The 19,920-nt window shown below is 43.4% G+C and overlaps 1 protein-coding gene across 8 annotated transcripts in view; it reads left to right on the top strand.

Annotated features, from left to right (window-relative positions):
- The window catches only part of Palm2akap2 (PALM2 and AKAP2 fusion), a 504,788-nt gene that overhangs the window by 347,453 nt on the left and 137,415 nt on the right, over positions 1–19,920 (top strand). For 7 of the 8 annotated variants that reach the window (XM_087183576.1, XM_087183574.1, XM_004848142.4 and 4 more), the window contains one exon: positions 17,699–17,784. The exons of the other annotated variant lie outside the window; for it this stretch is intronic. In XM_087183576.1, coding sequence (XP_087039702.1) covers positions 17,699–17,784 — 86 coding nt within the window. The remainder of the gene's footprint in view (positions 1–17,698; positions 17,785–19,920) is intronic. 8 annotated transcript variants of the gene reach the window in all.

Genomic DNA, 19,920 nt, shown 5'->3' with positions numbered 1-19,920 from the left:
CTACAGCCCAGCTACAGAATAACTCCAGTTTGGCCTCCGGTCACAACTGAGACTTCAGTGATCCAGTGATGCTGTGATTCTCCAGGACAAGAAACATCCTGGGAGAACAAACATCTGCTCAGTTCCTCGTTGTTCTTGGACTGTTAATATCTTCTTTGCCGGAGATGTACTGAACTCTCTGCAAGCCTTCTGTTACACCTTGTTTATCCCAATGTGAACTATTGAACTCTCTGCAAGTCATTTGTTGCATTTGCTTCTCCTGATGTACTGAATAAAAGGTGTGGTAAGCTGGGGGCTTTTGTCTTTGCTGCCCAGAGCAGCACTGATCAGACCCAAAGCTCGGCTTCTTCTCAGTCTCATTTTTCTTCCTTTCCTGTAATTCGCCGTGTGCTGCTGTGGCTCACAAGAGACTAGGACTTACTGCAGAGGTCCTGGTAACGTCCCCTTCCCCTGTCCCCTACTCGGTGCCACTGAGCTAAATCCCCAGCCCAGTAGATTCTTGGTGTTCATCATGGAAAAAGCATTTCAAGACTTGTCAAGGCACAGGCAGATTTATTAGGCAGAGTTAGAAAGTAAAGGAGAATAGGAAAACGATTTCAGCTTGACCATCTGGAGGAGGCATAGTCATACAGAGGTTCAGATTGGCCCTCTCATGATGGAAGGACAAGGCCAGTGTTTGCCGGTTATCTGAGGTTGCCTAGGCTCAGATCAGTATCTCAGTTCTGGTTTCCTAGCTTGGGAGGAATACTGCTGGCTTGAGGGGCAGTTAGGGGCCCATGAGATGATTGCTTTTGCCTGGGGTGATCTCATCATGGGAAGGTCTGGGAGGCTCTGGCGTTCCTGGACTCCAAGGTGCTTCCAGGTTTGGAGATTTCTAGGCATTGCTCCAGGGCGTCTGGGAAAGGATGTTGTAAAAAGCTGGCAGTTGGATGACCCCACCCCCAAACTCTGAAAATTATGTGATTCTTAACTTGGTGTCCTCAGTGTTGAAGGGCACAAGACTGACTAGGTAAACTTAGGGCTCATAAACCTTGCAACAGGACTCTCTGGAAGTGATAAAAATGTCTGAGTGCAGAGCTGAGCAGGGATCTGACTCAGACTTTTAAGGTAATAAGGGAGATTAAAAAATTTTGAGTCTCCTTGTCTCCTTATCTTCATTTTTTCTATAATACTTTAGTCCCACTTTCCAACACCAGTCAGGAGTCTAATCTTTCTCTTTAACTCCCGAGGAGCATTGGTGGAGATCCCTTTTTCTTTCCCCTGCTACTTCCTTTCTTGGAGTCCCTCTTCTAGTCAGTGCTTTTTTGATCACATGTGTTGGATTCCTAACTCAAAATAGCTTAAAAAGAAAGTATAGTTTCTCATGAAATTGAGAAATCAGAGTCATTCCTTTAGCTAGAACTCTGATTCGCAGTTTTCCTTCCTTCCTGATTGCTTCATCCTCTTAAAAGTTTTTTCCATTCTGTGGCTACCAGTAACCCCAGGCTTATATCTTATCAGTTTACTAAACTCACTGAGAAAAGTCCCCCTTCTCCAGGGCTCTAAGGAAAGACCCAGAGCTGGTTCTCATTGGGCCAATTCCATGCCTTACACTCATCTCTTAACTCGTCACTGGGATTCTGTCCACCTCTTGAGGAAAAAAAAACTGAGCTGTGTGTGAATTGCATGGAGTAGGAATGGAGAAGTATAAGGTCCAGAGAGAAAGTAGGGGTCCATTAACATCATAGGAGAGGAGAGGAGGTCAAGGGCCAAAGCAATTACGGTCCATTGTGATTCCTTCCCTCAAATCACAGCTCGGGCTCTCTCTCTCTCTCTCTCTCTCTCTCTCTCTCTCTCTCTCTCTCTCTCTCTCTGTCTCTCTGTCTTCTGGTTTTCTCTTCCTTCCTCCTTCCTTTTAACTTGTTTCTTCCTGTTTTCCCAATTTTGCTTCATAAAAGCCTAGCTACTAGACTGGACAATACCGAACACTTTTTAAAGGCAAGGAAGGAAAAAAAAAATGGAGCCAGCCAAAGCTGAATTCTTTGAGCCACGGAGGGGAGGGAAGAGGGAGGAACTCACATTAATCATTTTTCCCCAACATATATCAAATCAGCAGAGGGAGCTTGTGGCATTCTAAGTTGTGAGTGCACTAAAAGTTTGCCTCTGTGTCTGGGAAAGAGATAAATGAATTTGCACATGACGAAGGATGTAAATACTCTGGTGCTAAATTATGGATCTATCCCAAAAGTCTGATCTGACAGTGTCTGTGTTTCAGCTTCCAGACTTCTGAACTGGATCAAGCCAAACTCTCAGAAGGATTTTTAAACTTGAAAACCATCAAGTTTGTCTGTCTCCATTTGCACAAGCATTCTTGAGTTAAAAACAACACTGGGTCATAAAACAATGTAAAGACTAATTTTTATCTTTTACCCTTCTGCCTTTGGCACATTCAGTCCCATGGAAGCTCAGACTCAAACCCTTTAACTGAGCCAGCCACCTCTAACCCCAAAAGCAGCCTGCTAAGATGTTTAACATCCCGTGCAGAGGCTTGGGCCCTGTGTCTGGAGTCCATCCTGACCTCCTCCTGCTTTGCCATTCTCCATCACTTGTCTTGCTCCGGTCAGCTCTGTTTTCTCCGTCATCTGACTCCCCCAACACAGGCTTTGTAAGATGGTTCTCAACACTCAGACACAGTCTCTCCCTCTAGAGGTTACCCCTTCCTCTGGCTCTGTGACCCTGATGGGAAGGTCTGATCTGGAGCCCCGCCTCAGACCCGGTTCTGCAAGTCCCCTCTGCCCACACCCATCCCTTCACATCAGGGGCTCTTCTGCCTTCTGCCTTCACACAGTGGTACTCATGAGTGTTCGTGTGCTAGAGCTGCCATGACAACATGCCATGGCATTTCTTCAAGCTTGAAGGGCTATCATTTATAAATTTCAGATTGAGGATTACCCTGTGATCTTACCTGAACCTTCCAGAAAGTTCTTTTTAAAATATTCTATTCTATATGCTTGTCTTTGATTTAAGTGGGTTTTTTGAATGCCTGAGTGAGCTTGTACAGTCACATGACACTGCCACAGGAGAGGGAGCCCTGGAAGGACACTCAGAACTCTGGGCGGAAATGCAACATCATGGTCACCTACCCAAGGGAGGCCTTCTGTAGTGAAGGGGAGAGGACAGAAAAGTGCTGGAAATTGGGTTGCCCCAAGAGAAAGCCATTGTCTGCCTGTCAGCTCCCTGAAGGCAGGGACCAAGTCTTTTGATCTGGACCTCCCCAACCCAAGCTCTCTGCCTGGAATACAACACAAATGCAAGGGATACTGGGCAAGGTGGTACACACCCAGCACTTGAGAGGCTGAGACAGAAGGATTGCCATGAGTTTGAGGCCAGCCTAGGCTACATTGTGATTACAAGGCCAGCCTGAGGTACGTAGCAAGAACTTGTCTCAAAAAAAAAAAAGAAGTACAAGGCATGGGTTGAGATAGGGAGTGGTGCGAGCATAGCTATGTTTCTACAAAGCAGCCAGATGTGGAGTGGCCTATAATCCCAGTCCTTGAGGAGGCTGAGGCACAAGGGTCACAAATTTCAACCCAAATTTAGCAACTTAGTGAAAACCTGTCTCAAAATTAAAAAAAAAAAAAAAGCAAAGGAAAACATTTTTTTAAAAAGGGCTGGGGATGTACCTCAGTGTGAAGGCCCCGGGTTCAATCACCAGTACCATAAAAGAAAAAAAAGGCAGGGATAGTCATATGGAAGGCAGATCTGAGTGGGGACCTCAGAGGTCCCGATTCATACGCTTGCAGTGGGGATGGAGAGAAGGGATTGACTAAGAACTGCCTTGCAGAGCCCAGCTTCTTTGTGTCTCCAAAGGGCTCTGCTCCCCACTGTGCCTGCAGCCCAAAGGCACCCTTTACATGGTGAGAGAGGCCAACTTATGCACACCAACTGGATGGTTGCCCTTTCTAATGAGACCAGATCCCTAAAAATACCCGTCACCACCTATTCTGCTCTTTTAATTATTTACTGGTCAGTGCATGTCCTCAGAATGAAAATTGAATCCAAGACAATGGCTACAGTTGAATGGCTAGAGTGACTAGAGTTTCGTTCAATTTTATATCACATTGTTGAATTTTATGTCACAGTTTTAGGAAATAAATATTAATTCTCTTTCCAGTCTGGTAAAATTAGGCTAACAGACCTACCTAATAATTGGGATATATGGAGAATATAGCAAAAACCTTTTATGGGAACTGGGAAGGAGCCCCACTATATGGTTATAACCGTGAAATAATTTGAGACTATACCAAGTTTTAAGCTGTTAATTTTCTAACCCTGAGTGGGGACTCTGTTTGGGAACAGTCCCTTGAATTTGCTGTAAGTAGTGTAGTTGCCTTAAAGGTTTAACTTTCTGAGGACTGGCTCAGGCCAGCCAAAATGAGCCATTTTCAAAATTAGTTTGGGTCACAAGGGTCTTATAAAACTCATTTTAAACTGCACCAGGATCCTTTTCTGCCCTCATTTTCATGCAATTGGAGTCTGCTTCCCCTTTTTTATACAGCACCTTGGAGAGTATAGCAGGAGATGAAAAACCCAGATTTCTAATACATTCTCAGGTGCCATAACACACAAAAAAACTCTTTTCTCCTTCATGGGAGGCCCAAGACTCCTGAGCAGGTTGTGGAAGCTAGAAAATGGTTGCAGCCTTGTGTCCAGGTATCTACATAGTGTGCACGCTCACATGGACATGTGCATGGGGTGTGCATAGATGGCATCGTTGGGCTGCGTGTGCTGCATACACGACGCACACTAGGTGTTTAGGTGTTCAGCTGTTTGTGTGTGTATGAGTATTTGCATGTGGTGGGCAGGAAGGTGTGTGCACATATCTTCTCCATCTCCAGAGGAGTGTTCCTTCTGGCTGTTCTGACCACAGGCACCTTAGTTAGCAGAGATCAGGACCAGTGTATGACAGTATGGGTACTGGAGTGGGACAGCCTTATCCACCTCCTAGACCTGTGCCTTACCAGTGTGGTTTTCGGCAAATTATTTACCTCTTGAAGCTTCATCTTGCTATCCAGAAAATAAGGATAAAAATAGCATGTACTTCATTTTTTATTATGAATGGGTAATGTATGTTAAATACAGCACAATGAAGAGTACCTGAGAAGCACTTGAGAAATGATAGCCATTCTTGTTATCAATTGCTTCCTAGCCCTAGGTGCTGTATGTTTCAGTCTCTTCTATGAAGAGTTGCTAGTGGAGTGTCTAAATCCAAATTTGAGCTCAGAGGTGCTGCTTGCTTTCATTTTCCTAAGCCTCTTCCATCTTCCAAAAGCTCTGCTGCCCAGATTAACCACTGCAGAACTGGATGAATGTGGAATCCCAGAGGACCATGTTTTGGGAATCTTTTTGCCTAAAGAGAAAACTATCCAGCCCCTACTTGCCATAGCACAACCCCTTAAGCCTTCAGTGAGTGTTTACACTGAATTACACTGGATTGGGTCTGGGGCCAACCATGGCTGTGTATCCCTCTAGAGTCCCCACCACAAAAGCTTTCTTTGACTTGGGATTGTGAGCTCAGATGTCAGCCTGAATGGGAACCACAGGGAAGAAAGCTCCTCCTCTGTGAATCTTCTTTTTTTCAATATGTCCTCAACTTCCTGTCCCCCTATTTCTAAAAACAAACGAAACATTCATCTTTTGGTTTTTTCATCATTTGTTAGACAAATACCCTGTGAGTTCAGAGTGCTTGGATTTAAATATTAATTATATCACTTACTAGCTAGTGATTTTAACTTTTTTAAGTCTCAGTTTTCTCATATCAAAGTGAGGAAAATATTGTGTCTGTCTCATCTGGTTGTATGAGGATTAATGAAATACACATGTCTTGGTTACTTTCTCTCCAAATACCTGACACCCAAAGTTAAAGCAGGAAGGGTTTATTGCAGTTTACAGCTTGTAGAGGTTTCAGCCAATGGTTGGCTGGTTCCAAGACAAGGCAGCATGGCAGAGGAGCATCACAGAAGAAAAACAGTTCATGGTGAAGCAGGCAGAAGGCAGCAAGCAGCAGAAGCAAGCCTGTCTTTCTCTTTTATTCCATCCAGGCTACTAGACTTTTGGGTGACCCCACCCAGAACTATGCTAATTCCAGTCACTGGACTAATTTAGCACCACACACTCTTAATCCCAGCATCACACACCCTAAATCCAGCCATCTATGAAAAGCCCCACCTATGAGTGCATGAAGCTTTGGGGAGCAAGTAGATACAAGCCATAAGAACACATAAAGGCAGAGCCTTTGACCTAGTATGTCCTGAGTACAGTGTGGCTATCTTTAGTGGTGTTATTGCAGAGAGAGAACAATGGAATAGAGAAAGCATGGAGAGCCCACTTAACAAGACATTGAAGTTTGTCTTTGTGTATCTTTGAGATCCATGAACATGTCCTCCTCAGGGGGACCCAGTGAGGCTTCCCTGACTTAGGGTAGGAAGAGCATGGGACGCAGTGACCTCTGGGTGAGCTTGAGGAAAATGGCATGTCATCTGAAAGGTGAACCTTCCTCCGTCCCAATAAACTCCCCCTCAGGGAAGGGACAGGGAGGAGGAAATCCCCCTGCACTATTGCTTCTAAAGGCCTGGGACCTGGCCCTCACATCAACCTCAAGGAAGCAAAAACCAGGTCTCAGAACAAGGATGAGCCACTACCTGGAGGAGGGTGGATTAGGGTGGTGACATCCTGCTTTCCTCCTCCAAATCCCTGGGCAGGGCTTCCCATCCAGAGGAAGCAGGCCCCATCAGCTTATCCTTGGGTGAGGTTTCCGAAGTCAAGTGTTTAAAGGCAAATCATTGTTCTAAAGTTCCGCTAAGCTTTACTAACCACCCTATTGAGATCTCCTCCAAGAACAAAGTGAGATTTTAAAAACCCACAGGAAAAAAAAACCCAACAGGATTACTTTGAGCCAAAGGCAATTAAAAGGAAGAGAAACTGGCCAATTCTCAGTTCCAGTGCTCTCTGGGCAGGAATGTGGTTAAGGAAGAGAGTGAAATAAGCTACAGTGGGACACAGACCCTAACCCCATTCTTTTCACTTTGTTCAAGCCAAATCTTTTCACAACAGGCTAATCTTTTGTCTGTAAAATGGGGCCGACACTCTTTGTATCTCAGGAAGGAGCCAGGTGAGTCTTTCTTTCAGTCCCTGCTTAGCAGCTCCTGCGTTGAGGCCTTGGCAAGTTGTTTCCCACTTCAGAGCCACAATCTTCTCTCTGAAACATGGAAACCTGGGCTCCAGACAGTTCCACAGCTGTGCTGAGGTCAGTGGGTTGACAAGGGCTGAGGCAGGGTAGGATGAAGAAGAGAGTAGTCAGGGTAGAGAAGGAGCTTGGAAGCCCCTGAGAAGACTTCAAGACATCCCTGCACACAAACGCATGCCCTCGAACACTTGAAGGCCCTCTACTATCTCCTCTGTTCTTCCCATAAGCCAGGCTGTGTGTGTGTCATCATCTCAGAACTTTATTCTCCAAACTATTTGTGGCTCAGCTCCTCCCCACCCCTCTTCTTTCTCCTTCTCTCCCTCTTCCTCTCCTCCTTCTTTTTCCCTCCTTCTCTTCCCATTCCTCTCCCTCCTCCTCTTCCTCCTCTGGCTACTCCTTCTTCTTCTTCCTCTGTATTGGAGATTGAAGCCAGGGTCTTCAAAATGAGCTACATCCCTCCCAGCTCCTTTCATTTCTTTTTTTTTAATTTTGAGACAAGGTATTTCTAAGTCACTGAATTGCCTGGGCTAAGCTTCAACTTGTGATTCTCCTGCCTGAACCCCCAGAGTTCTGGGATTACAGCTACACACAGCCATGTCCAGCCTGGCTCTTCTTCAGATAGTCCATGTCGGCTGCTGATGAGCAGAATCTTGTGAGGTCGTAAGAAACATGACTAATGGGGGCCGGGGATTTAGCTCGGTGGCACTGCATCTGCCTTGCAAGGTCCTGAGTTCAATCCCCGGTACTGCAAAAAAAAAAAAAAAAATCGTACATCGAGCCTTCTCCCCAGTGAGGAAGCATCTTACGCAGCATTGAGGCCAGTTCAATTTGTGAAATTTTTTTTAATTTTATTTTTTTGGTACCAGGGATTGAACTCGGGTCCTTGCACTTGTAGGGCAGATAATGGAACCACTGAGCTAAATCCCCGGCCAATTTGTGAAATATTAACTGAGCCCCCACTGTGTGCCAGTATCCACTGTGCTGACAGAGGGGCCAAGGAGTGGGGCTGGGGAAGGGACAGACTTATTTAAAGCACCTATGTCTGGTGACTCTCTCCATGTGGGTCCTACTTCTGGGTCCCTTGCCTGGCTCTGGAGGACAGGACCAACCACAGCCTATCTTTTCTTCAGTGTAGGGCAGATTGTCTGAGACCTGGGACTGCTTTCCTTCCCTCCTCTCCCTTAGCATTACCCACTTTCTCCATTGAGCACTGTCAGGATCCTGTCCCCTAGACCTGGCTTCTCCAAACTAATACCTTGCATGACAGACATTTGGATGAAGCTAACGCAGGCTCAGTCCCTCCCTACTAGTACATCTAAGCTGGTGGATAAGGGCCCACTGAGGCAGCCTTGGCCAGCAAACACTCAGGCCCTAATAAGTGTCCCCATAAATGAAGCTAATGGCCAGGCATGGTGGCACATGGCTGTATTCCCAGCACTTGGGAGGCTGAGGCAGGAGGATTGCTGTGAGTTCAAGGCCAGCCTGGGCTACATAGTGAGTTCTAGGCCAACCTGAACTACATAGTGAGACCTAGTCTCAAAAAATTTAATAAATAAATAAAATAAAATAAATAAATGAAGCTAATGATCTGAGCTGTGAATTCCCAGTGAGAGCAGAGGTAGGGATGCCATTCTGGGGCTGAGCTAAGATGTTACCTTAGAGGAGCTGGCACTAAAAAGCAAGGCTGAGTCCCAGCATCACTGAGCACTAAACTTACAGAGATTCAAATGTGTGTTCCTGGTTCTGTTGTTGCTGATTTGGTTGGTTTGGTTTGGTTTGGTTTTTTTTGGTACCGGGAATTGAACTCAGGACCTTACGTTTTCGAGGCAGGCACTAGAACCACTGAGCTAAATCCCCAGCCCTGGTTTGGTTTTTTGAGACAAGGTGTCAAGGTCTAGTTCAGGCTGCTCATGAGCTCATTATGTAGTCAGCACTGGCCTCAAACTCATGGCGATTCTCCTGCTTCAGCCTCCCAAGTGCTGGAATTACAAGACTACACCACCATACCCTGCTGTTCTGTTTTGTTTTTGAGTTGAGATCCCACTCTATTGCCCAGACTGGTCTTGAACTTGTGGGCTCAAGTGTCATCTCATCTCAGCCTTCCAAGTACCTGACTACAGGTATGCACTGCCATTCCTAGCAAAAGTGTGTTCGTATTTCTAAATAACTTAAAAAGAAAGTAGGAAAATAGAAATTGAAGAAGTAAGTGACTCTGCCATTCCATTCTGTGTGTGCATTCTTTTGTCAGAGACCCTGCTGGGTGCTTATTTGGTGGCTATCAAACTCTCCCTTTCTTTCTTGCTGGCCCACATCCCGTTTATCCCATTGTTCATTTCTAGATGGGCATATGCTCAGGGAAAACTGGAACCTTCCCCAACCCAGAGGGTAAATCTTGATTAAATAACGCCAAGGCAGCGTTGATAACTCTAGTCCCCTTTGCCACAATTCCAGGCTTATGTTGATTGCTTGTTTGACTGGAGAAAACTCTGGGATCAGCTTGGGGATTGGGAGGGGCTTCTTTACTCTTTTTTTTTTTTTTTTTTTTTTTGGCACTGGGGATCAAACTCTGGACCTAGGCTTGCAAGGCAGGTGGAGGCTTCTTTACTCTTAAAAAATGTATGGGGGGGGTTCTAATTCTGGGCAGTTTCATGACACATGGAACTACTGCATCCTTCTTGGGAGCACAGAGGAAAATTAAGAAAATTGCAGAGGTTGGCTCAGGCCATGGGGCCACTGAACTAGCCACTTCTGATGCCACCGTACCTTGAGACTTCTTCTCACATTAACCAACCAATCCTCTGTGTATGAATCCTTTACTAAGTAGGTTTTCTACTGCCTGCAACCAAAAGCATCCTAAATGATACAACCCTGTATGTTAATGACAAGGGAGACGTTAATCTGCGATTCCTACAGATGATCTCAACTTCTTTATCTCACAGCCTTCGCATCAACAAACCCTGAGAAATTCTCAAGTTTGGAGATAGTATTTTTTTTTGTATAACATGATCCTTGGCACAGGCCAACAATAGCATCTGGCACATAGCAGAAAAAGGAGGTCTGTTCCAAGGCTGGAACAAAAAGTGACTCAACAGGTCTCAGTGACATAGTGCATTGTACTTTGTGGGAGATTTATGGAGTTTTCAAGGATAGTTATGAGCATGCAGCCTTTTGCCTTTTGTCTGCAGACCCTAAATCCTTCATGAGAGGCATATAAACTGTGTGGTAAGCCCTGGGCTCAGTGCAAACGGAGAGAAGGAGGGATGGGCCATTGCAACCTGATTAGAGAGACATAAACTGAAATGGCAGCATTAGATTTAAAGGACAGAACACAGCAATTTATCCAAAGAACTCTCTGCAATGGGAACTTGAGGTTGATGGAGAACACAAATCTGGGGTGCAGGGGACTCCTTCCACTCAAGAGTCTACGCGAGGTTATGCTGCTGTAATTAACAACCTCAATCTCATGGCTTAAAACAATAAAGGTTAGTTCTCACTCAAGTGGCATGGTGGTTGGCTTCTTGTGATGAGACTTAGGCTAAGAGAAGTGTTACCTGGACCATTACCAGCCACTGTCGTGCGGGGGAAGAGCTAGTCCAGAAGTGATAGATGACCTTGCTGTCGGAGCACCGGCCAGAGCTGGTCATGTGACCTCACCAACTTGAAAGGGGTGAGGAAGTGAAGTCCCGCTGTGTCTCCTCAGGGAAGAACTGAGATTAGTGGGCAGCACTAATGACCACCCCAGTCATCTGCTTTGTCCAATGATCTAGGTAAAATCTACTTGCATACGTGAGCTAGAACAAAGTTCTCTGGTTGCACATTCTGCTCCATTCACACTTGGCTGTCTCTGTCTTAGTTGCTTTCACCTACCTGGTGATCCACGGTGATTCCAAGGAGTCCCTGGACCTCTGATCCTTCATTTTAATTTTTATGCTAAATTCAGGCCAGGGATTTAGCTCAGCAGTTCTGCTGCCTGTCTTGCAAGCTCAAGGACCCAAGTTCGATCCCTGGTACCCCCCCAAAAAACCCCACAAATTTATGCTAATCAGGGTCAGAATGAAAGAAGTCAGCCAATATTTGTCTCTGGAATGCCATCAGTCACTGCCTTGCTGGGCTTGCTTACTACCCTGCTGTCTTCATTGCTCGGCGATATATTCTGCCTCTTTCTGTTCAAGCCCTCAAAGTGGTTTTGTCTATAGGTCACAGAGCTGAACCCTTGTGGCTACTTCCTCCCAGCTCAAATCCCTTTCCTTGAAGCTCTGCCCATGTTTCCCTGGTTGCGCCAGCCAGGGCCTGAGCTCGGCTCTGTTTTGATTGCACTGCCTTATCAACCTTCCCACACACTGTTCTCAGCAACAGTCGTATATGAATACTACTCAGCCATAAAGAAGAATAAATTTGGGCTGGGGATTTAGCTCAGTGTTTTCGCCACCTGCTGCGCCAGCACAAGGGCCAAGTTCGATCCCTGGTACAAAAAAAAAAAAAAAAAAGAAGGATAAATTTGAGTCTTTTGTAGGAAAATGAATGCACCTTGAGATTATAATGCTAAGTGAAATAAATCAGTTGCAGAAGGTTAAATATCACATGGTTTCTCTTATATAACAAATCCAAAATATAAATAATGTAAAGAGCAAAATTGGATAGATGATAGGAAGCAGATGGGAGGATGGAGAGGGGAAGGAGATGTAAAAATGATTGAGATGTGATTATGTATGAGTACCAATGCCTCAAGATCAAATTATTATGTAAATTATGCAAACATATACTAATAAAAAAAGAAACTTAAAAAATAGCAGACTCAGGAATTGTGCAAGTTAACAGAATGTGCCCTGTGAATGCAGACAGAGGTTGGAGGTAGGGATGAGGAAGTTTGCCCTAATGGACTTATTCATATGACTGTGCAGCTAGGGGAGAAGATGTGTGAAAAGCAATGAAAGTATTTATGATGCTTGATTTCTTTATGCCTGAGATATCCTAATACAGCTGCCCCTAATGGAATATTTATAGTGTATCTCTGGTACAACAAGACAGGTCTCAAATTCTCTTTCTGCAGGGAAATGAAAACATACTGTCTTCTGGGAGGAAGATTTCTTCTTCTTGAAGGTTTGATCTGATCTTTTAGGCATAGAATAAAAATAATTGTAGTATTGCTAGAGTTTGTAAGAATAATACAAAACATGATTTCTCAAAGAAGTTATACAGAAGAGTTTGAGTGAAGGGAGAAGGAATGTAAGAAGAAAGTGATTGCAATATTTTATGTAGGGGTGTGTGTGTGTGTGTGTGTGTGTGTGTGTGTGTGTTTAATCAAGCCTTGGGCCAAATTCTTCATTTAGCTTCTTTCCCTGATATTATGGAAGATTGTGCTTATATAACTAAGAATAGAAAGCCATCAGTCTGGATGTCTGGCTTTTACAGTTACCTATCTGAGCTGTTTAGATGTTTGTGCACTGGTTATAAATCAGGGATCTTTGTTAAGTGGAAATTCTTAGGCACCCAAACAGGCAAGCAGATGTTGAAAGTCACTGAGTAATATTCTAGAGCTGAAGGAATCATGCACAAACATTCTAAGCTATCATGTTGCTCACCCATAAGGCAATGCATTTACATGTTGGTGGAGCGGAAATCACCACTTTGGAAATGGACAGTGGCATTTGTATGTGTATGAACTTCCTCCTATAAAGAAATGTCTAGCAGGGTGTGGTGGCACATGCCTATAACATGACTCTGGAAGGCCGAGGCAGGAATATTACACATTTGGGCCTAGCCTGGGCAACTTACCAAGACCCAGTATCCCAAAAAACAAAAACAAAAACCACCCAACCAAACAAAGAAACAAACAAAAAATATATATAAGGGCTGGGGATGTAGCTCAGTGTGAAGGCCCTGGATCTGATCCCCAGTACTGGAAAAAAAAAGTCAATTGGTTTTCGTGGTTTTTTCCACCCCAGGGGTGCTTTATCACTGAGCTACACCCCCTAACCCTTTTTATATTTTATTTTGAGACAAGGTCTTGCTAAGTTGCCCAAACTGGCCTCAAACTTGTGATCCTCCTGTCTCCTCCAAGTGAGTAGCTGGGATTATAGATGGTACCACCACATCCAGTGGCCTTTCATCCTTGAGTCCTCAAGATGACAGAGTCTCTGCCTGTTCGTTTCTGAATAAAATTGGCTGTCAACCTATCATGTGCAGTGCATTGGGGTGAGTACCTTCTCCAGGTTGCTGAGCATCATGGCATCCTCAGCTTCTACACTTGCAGGTAGCTCGCATGTGCTCATGGCCCTCTCTACTCTCCACCCTGAGGTCCAAATGTGAGGCCTCATTCAGTCTCCAGTGGGCAGCACCAACATAAGACAATGGTAGATCAACTTTCCACCGCAGGTGTGACAGCAAGGGAAGTTGCATCATGACAACATGATAAATCATTTAAAGTTGATTTTTAAACATCATTATTCTCAAGAGTCTTTCTTACTACTCCCTGAGTATTCCTTACTGCCAATTCTTATTCCAGCTTCTTTCAAGCACCTCATTCTTTCTCCCCTCTGTGATGTGGGGCCCACCTTTTCATACCTGAAAGGTCCACAAAGTTCCTTTGCTCTCCAAACACAGTTTTCTCCCTAAAGAACTTCACCTCTAGCTTTTAAAATCATATTTCTGTCCTCAGAACTCATAATCAAGATTAATAACATTTTTTGGAAACAAAGCTTTTGTAAATAAGGAGGGGAAGAGAAGTTAAAGGGAAGGGGAATGGGAAAAAAAGAAGCAAGATGTATCATGTACAAGTACAAATTCCCTATGATGAATGTTATAATTATGTATATCTAAAATGTACCAATAAATGTTTTCCTTCAAAAAAATTAATAACATTTTTAAACTAAATTTCACTCGGCGTGAAATGACAGGTTATCTAATTTGAAGGATTTTCTTGATTGCAGGCTAAAATTTTAAGAATACTAATATGCTGTATTTATGCCTCATATCTCATTCTAATGGCCATTCAGCTTTTCATAAAGATAGCATTGTGTACAAAAAGCCATAATCAGAGCAGAGAGAAAACTTTACCCACAGTAGACTAATGTGTATAGAAGGGGCTTAGTACTTCTAAATGAAAGCTTTTATGCGACAGAAAGAGTTATATTTGTATAGTTAAAGCTAAAAGTGCTTGATCCAGCCAGACACAGTGCTGCATGCCTGACATTCCATCTACTGAAGTGGCGGAGGCAGAAGGACTGCTTGATCCCAGAAGTTCAAGACCAGACCAAGCAACATACTGAGACCTCATCTCAAAAGAAAGCAAAAAAACTACTTGAACCAAAATGATTTTCATTTATAATTTTGGTGATACATTGTATCTGTTAGAGATTGTTATAATAATGCTTCTTCACAAACCACCCCCAAACTCAGTGGTTGTTACTGTCACACATGTGGAGTTGGACCAGGGGTTGGCTGATCCAGACTTGGCTTGGCTCCAAGGTGAAGATTTGGTCCACGTCTCCTCCCATGATCCTCCTTCCCTGGTAGATGGAGGCACATCCTTCTCATGCTACAGCAGCAGGGCAAGAGGACAAGATTCACCACACATACTCTTTCCCAGTCTGCTTACATTATGCCTACCAGCATCCCATTGGTGAAAGTAAATACCAATGGGACAGCGAACAAAAATTCTCAGAGTGAGAGAGAAGGGGAATGAATATTAAGAACAATAAATAAAAAGAACAATCACATAAACTGTTATGAAAACTCAATGTCATATTGTCCATCAGGCCCAGCGTGTATGTTTCTTTGACAGCCACATCCACAACAGTGGCTTTAACCAAGTCGTGATGAGTCGCTAAATTTCAGGGAAATGATTGGCTCATGTAGTAACAAAAATTTTCCTTCCAGAAACTTGCATTAAAGACAAAACTGACAATGTCCTTTCAGTGATTTCTTGAGAAGAAATTGCCTGGTGTGTCATCAAATTCCTCTAATTTCTACAGCCTAGTCAGAGACAACTATGTGCAGTGAATTACAGTCTGTGGGTCCTGAGTCATCCATCACGTATACATCCAGCCAAATGAGGCTGTTGGGGAGCTATAGTATAAAATGAGGAAATGTAACCAATGCTGACAAATTAACATTTAATTAACTTCATATTAGTTTATTGGAAATATGTAAATTCAAACTTGTTAGTGTTTTACCACTGGGTTAGCCAGTTGATTCTTACCAGAAATGCTGGAATTTAGAAATCTCACTTAGCTCTATTTTCTTTTTTTTCTTTTGGTACCAGGGATCGAACTCGAGTCCTTGCGTTTGAGCAGCAGGCGGTGAAACCACTGAGCTAAATCCCTAGCCAACTCTATTTTCTTTAGTTTTGGTGCTGGGGATTGAAACCAGAACATTCCATGCACTATCACTGAGCTGCTCTTTGGTTTCTTTTTTCCAGTTGTTTTGTTTTTTCAGTGCTGGGGTTTGAACCCAGGGGCTTGTACATGCTAGGCAAGTACTCTACAACTGAGCTACTCCCCAGCTTCCCAATTTCTTGATGTGGCACAGAGGTTGGTAAAAGTTGTGGCCTCTCATGGGACAAATGTGGCCCATTTCCTGTTTTGGTGGACAAAGCCAGCAATGGCCATTAGTTCATATGTTGTACATCTGGGACTACTTTCACTCTGCAAGACCACAAAGCCCGAAATAACAGAAAAGTTTGCCAACCTTAAATAAACATAATGTGAGACAGTTGGAATTTGGGAATTTGGGTTATTCACCCAGATCTAAAATGAATATCGTCCTTGAGTTATCCATAGGGCAAATTATTTATTAAGGAAATCAATTAATGTAAACAAATAAATATTGCAGACAATTTGAACCTATTTAAGAAACCAATCTTTTTAATGCTTTAGGTTATGAGCACTTGTCTCCAAATAGGCAGTTATTACACCAGTTACAAAATTTGTATAGAATAAGGATGTAGATCAGTGGTAGAGCACTTGTCTAGCATGTGTGAGGCCATGGGTTCAATTGCCAGAACTGAAAATAAATAAATAAATAAATAACAAACATGTCTGTTTAAGAATACCCTGAGAAATTTTGAAATATTGCTTTATTGCTAGGCATGGGTGCAAACGCTTGTAATTCCAGCACTTGAGAGGCTGAGGCAGGAGGATTGCCCACATTCAACCCCAGCCTGGGCTACATAGCGAAACCCTGACTCAAAAAAAAAATTGCTTTGTTAACTTTTAAAGAGACAGCTTTATAATAAATCAATGTTTAAAAAAATACACTTGTCATTACCTCAAACTTTTCACTACAATAGACCATCTCAACTCTTCTGATTCACATAATTGCGTCTGGATCAGTGTAGCTCCACCATACCGAGCTCGTAAGTATTTGAAAACACCAATCTCAATCTCTTCTTAGAGGTTGGAAAGATCAAAACCTTATACCCTGCCAGATGTCACTCTTGGAGATAATCTGACAATTAAGGAGAAATACCAACTTCAGCTGGGTGTGGTGGCAGACTCACCTCTAATCTCAGCACTCTGGGAGGCTGAGGGAGGAGAATTCCAAGTTCAAGCCCAGCTTGGACAATGTAGTGACTTAGTGAGACACTATCTCAAAAAATACAAAAATGGAAGGTCGGGGATTCATCTCAGTGGTGCTGTGCTTGCCTTGAGAGATTCAATCCCCAGTACCACAAAAAAGAAAGAAAGAAGACTTGGAGAGGAAACATGTGCAGATTTAAAGTGACAGTACACCAGGCATGGTGGTAGATACCTATGATCCTAGCTGCTTGGGAGGCTAAAGGAGGATTATAAATTTGAGGCTAGGTTGGACAATTTAGCAAGACAGTGTCTCAAAATAAAAATTTTTTTAAAAAGGGCTTGGTTGTAGATCACTGGCGTAGTATATGGAAGGCCTTGGTTTCAACCCCTAGTACCAGAAAGAAAGAAAGAGAGGGAGGGAAGAAAGGAAGGGAGGGAGGGAGGGGAGGGGGGGTAAGGAAAGAGGGAGAGAAGAAGAAAGGAGAAGGAAGGAGAGGGAGAGAAAAAAAAGAAAAAATGACTAAATATTCAGATATTTTAGGTAGGTGGGTGGAATTGAAAATGGAGTATTTCTACTGGGTATTGAATTATATGTGTGGCTTTCTGTGTTCTGGGATTCACTTTAAGCCCTTAATGAGATCTCAGTAAGGAGCCTGGATGCTGGAGGAGCTCATTCCAACCCTTTCTCCACTCTAGGCTGGAATAGATCTCTCTGTAAGATTCAGCACCTAGACCATGGCCTCTAAAATTGGAGGTTAGGTAAAAACAAAAGAGGTGCTAATGGACCCTACCGAAAGGAAGCTTTCCTGGTAACCATCAGGTAGGTAAAGGACCGTGGGTCATCCCGGGTTTCCTTTATTAGTCACACGAGTTTAGGGTCTGTGAAATGGCAGCTGCATGCCTGTCCATGTCAGCACACAATCCCCTTGGCTCAAACGCCCATCTTTTTTTCCAGGAGTTGGGTGTCAGAGTGTGCTGCTACAGGGAGTGGAGGCAGCCTCGGGTGCTGCAGAAACCTCCGGCCCAGACATGACTATCAAGGTAAGGGATCTCTCTCAGGTGAATTCTCCCAGTGTATCCTTAGAGCAATTGAAGCCTAAAGCAGGCTTCTGTGGGGGCAGAATGAACGCTGACTCTCTACTCTGCTAGGGTTCTCCATATTCACTAACTTCCTGGTGGAGAACCAGGCAACCAGGGTTTCCTGAAATCTGGGAGTGGATTAAGATGACATTTAGAAGCCAAAGCTCAAGATGTGATTTCCAATAGAGCTATTTGGGGTCTTCAGTGAACATCTGTCTACATGTAGACTATTTATAAGTGGAAGCCCTTGTGGGGTCAGTGAAGCAAATCAGAAAATTCTGAGCTGAGAAATGAGGCCCCTCTGTCCATTGTGAAGAAAGGTCAGGGAAGCATAAAGTAGCTTTGATCTCGACTCAAGATTTCCACTGATGTCATCAGGAAGGCAGCACATGGCCCACTCCTGCTGGAATGCTAATGGCCAAGGGTTTACAAAATGAGTCATCTGGAAATCAACAAAATGGTTGCTGTTCAAATGAAATTTGTAATTGCCTAGATTAAATTTCTGGAGTGAAAATTGTCAGAGACTCAACCACTTCCCTTCTATGACTGGATTAGATATAAAGGAATGGTCTTCCTCTTCTCACCAAAGCCAGCCTGCTGTGTTTTGGTTAACAAAGGCTAGGAGTGGGAGGGCTTTCTCATATTTTGGCATGAATGATTAGAGTGTTAATGTATATCATTTCTGAATGTTTCTATGAAAAACAAAAAGCAATATCTCTTTATATTGAGGTATGACTGGAGATATTTGATGCCTGGGATTATTAGAAGTTATAAAAAAGAATATGTAGGATGAATTGATTGAAATATTTTAATGTGAAGGCTGAATTTATGTGAGTTACAAAAGTTAAAGGTAAGCTAGTGATGATGGAACATGCCTATAATCCCAGCCCTTGGGGAGGCTGAGGCAGGAAGATCACATGTCCAAGCCCAGCCTGAGCAACTTAGTGATTTAGTGAAATCCTATCTCAAAACAAAAAAATAAAAAGGGGCTGAAGATGTAGCTCAGTCAAAAGCCCTGAGCAGTCCTCAGTACTGGAACAAAACCAAACCACAAAGAAAGAAATGCTGCCATGATTAAATTTTTAAAAGATGGGATAGAAACCCGATAGTAACCTGATTGGTCAAGAGTCAACTAATCTAAATAATAACTATCCAGTGCTGAAAGTTCATTTACCTATAATCATGTTTGGCAGAATTTGCAAGACAGTAGTATAAATTTGGCGAGGTATGTTGGTGTTTTGTTGGCCATAATGGCAAAGACTAAAAAGTTCAAGTCTAGAAACACAACAGAGAAAGATGGATGTTGATAGTAAAACCTGACAGAATTAGATTTGCTATCTGGAAATGTCATTATTTGAGAACTGGCTTTTGAGATGTATTTCCAGTATAGCTACCGATGTGGTATAGTTGGACAAATAAATCATCAGAAAGACGAGTTGATTTTTATAAAAGGAAACTGTGTATTCTAATAGAAGCAAACTGTGATGATTAAACTGGATTGTGGGCTTGTTTGGGAGCTTCCTAGGGGATAAGTAAAGCACATTTCTGGGTTTGTCTGAGTCGGTAGTGGAGGCAGTGACCTTGGGCACTGTATCTGGTCCCTCAACCTTTCCTCTCTGGCACTGTTTTCCTGCCCTGCTTCTTGGCCACCAAAACTAAGCATCTTTTCTTTGCCATGCCCATCCACTATGTTCTTTCTGCTTTGGAACCAGCCAACCATGGACTGAATCCTCTGAAATCATGACCTAAATTAAAGCTTTGCTTCTTTAAGCTGTGGATGTTAACAACAGGAAATCTGACTACTACACAAGTCTTGTCCAACTTTCATTTTACAAAGTTAATACTTAACCAGTCTACTCATCCTTGATACTGGAAACTTGACTGAAGTATTTGGGCCCCTGTAGTTTAGGTGTGATTATCAGTCTTCCTTTTTCCTCTCTTTTAATAAATACTTGGGGATTTTGACCACGTGTGGTACATGCCTTTAATCCAGCTCATGAGAGGCTGAGTCAAGGGCATCATGAATTACAGGCCATTTCCAGCTGTATAGCAAGTTCTAGGCCACCTCGACTGTATAGCAAGACAACCTATCTCAAA

Source organism: Heterocephalus glaber, unplaced genomic scaffold (assembly GCF_053883595.1).
Source record: "Heterocephalus glaber isolate CG9 unplaced genomic scaffold, H.glaber_assembly_v1.0 deba00001481, whole genome shotgun sequence".
NCBI lineage: Eukaryota > Metazoa > Chordata > Mammalia > Rodentia > Bathyergidae > Heterocephalus > Heterocephalus glaber.
The sequence above is the reverse complement of the archived record's forward strand: the minus strand, read 5'-3'. Positions and strand labels throughout refer to the sequence as shown.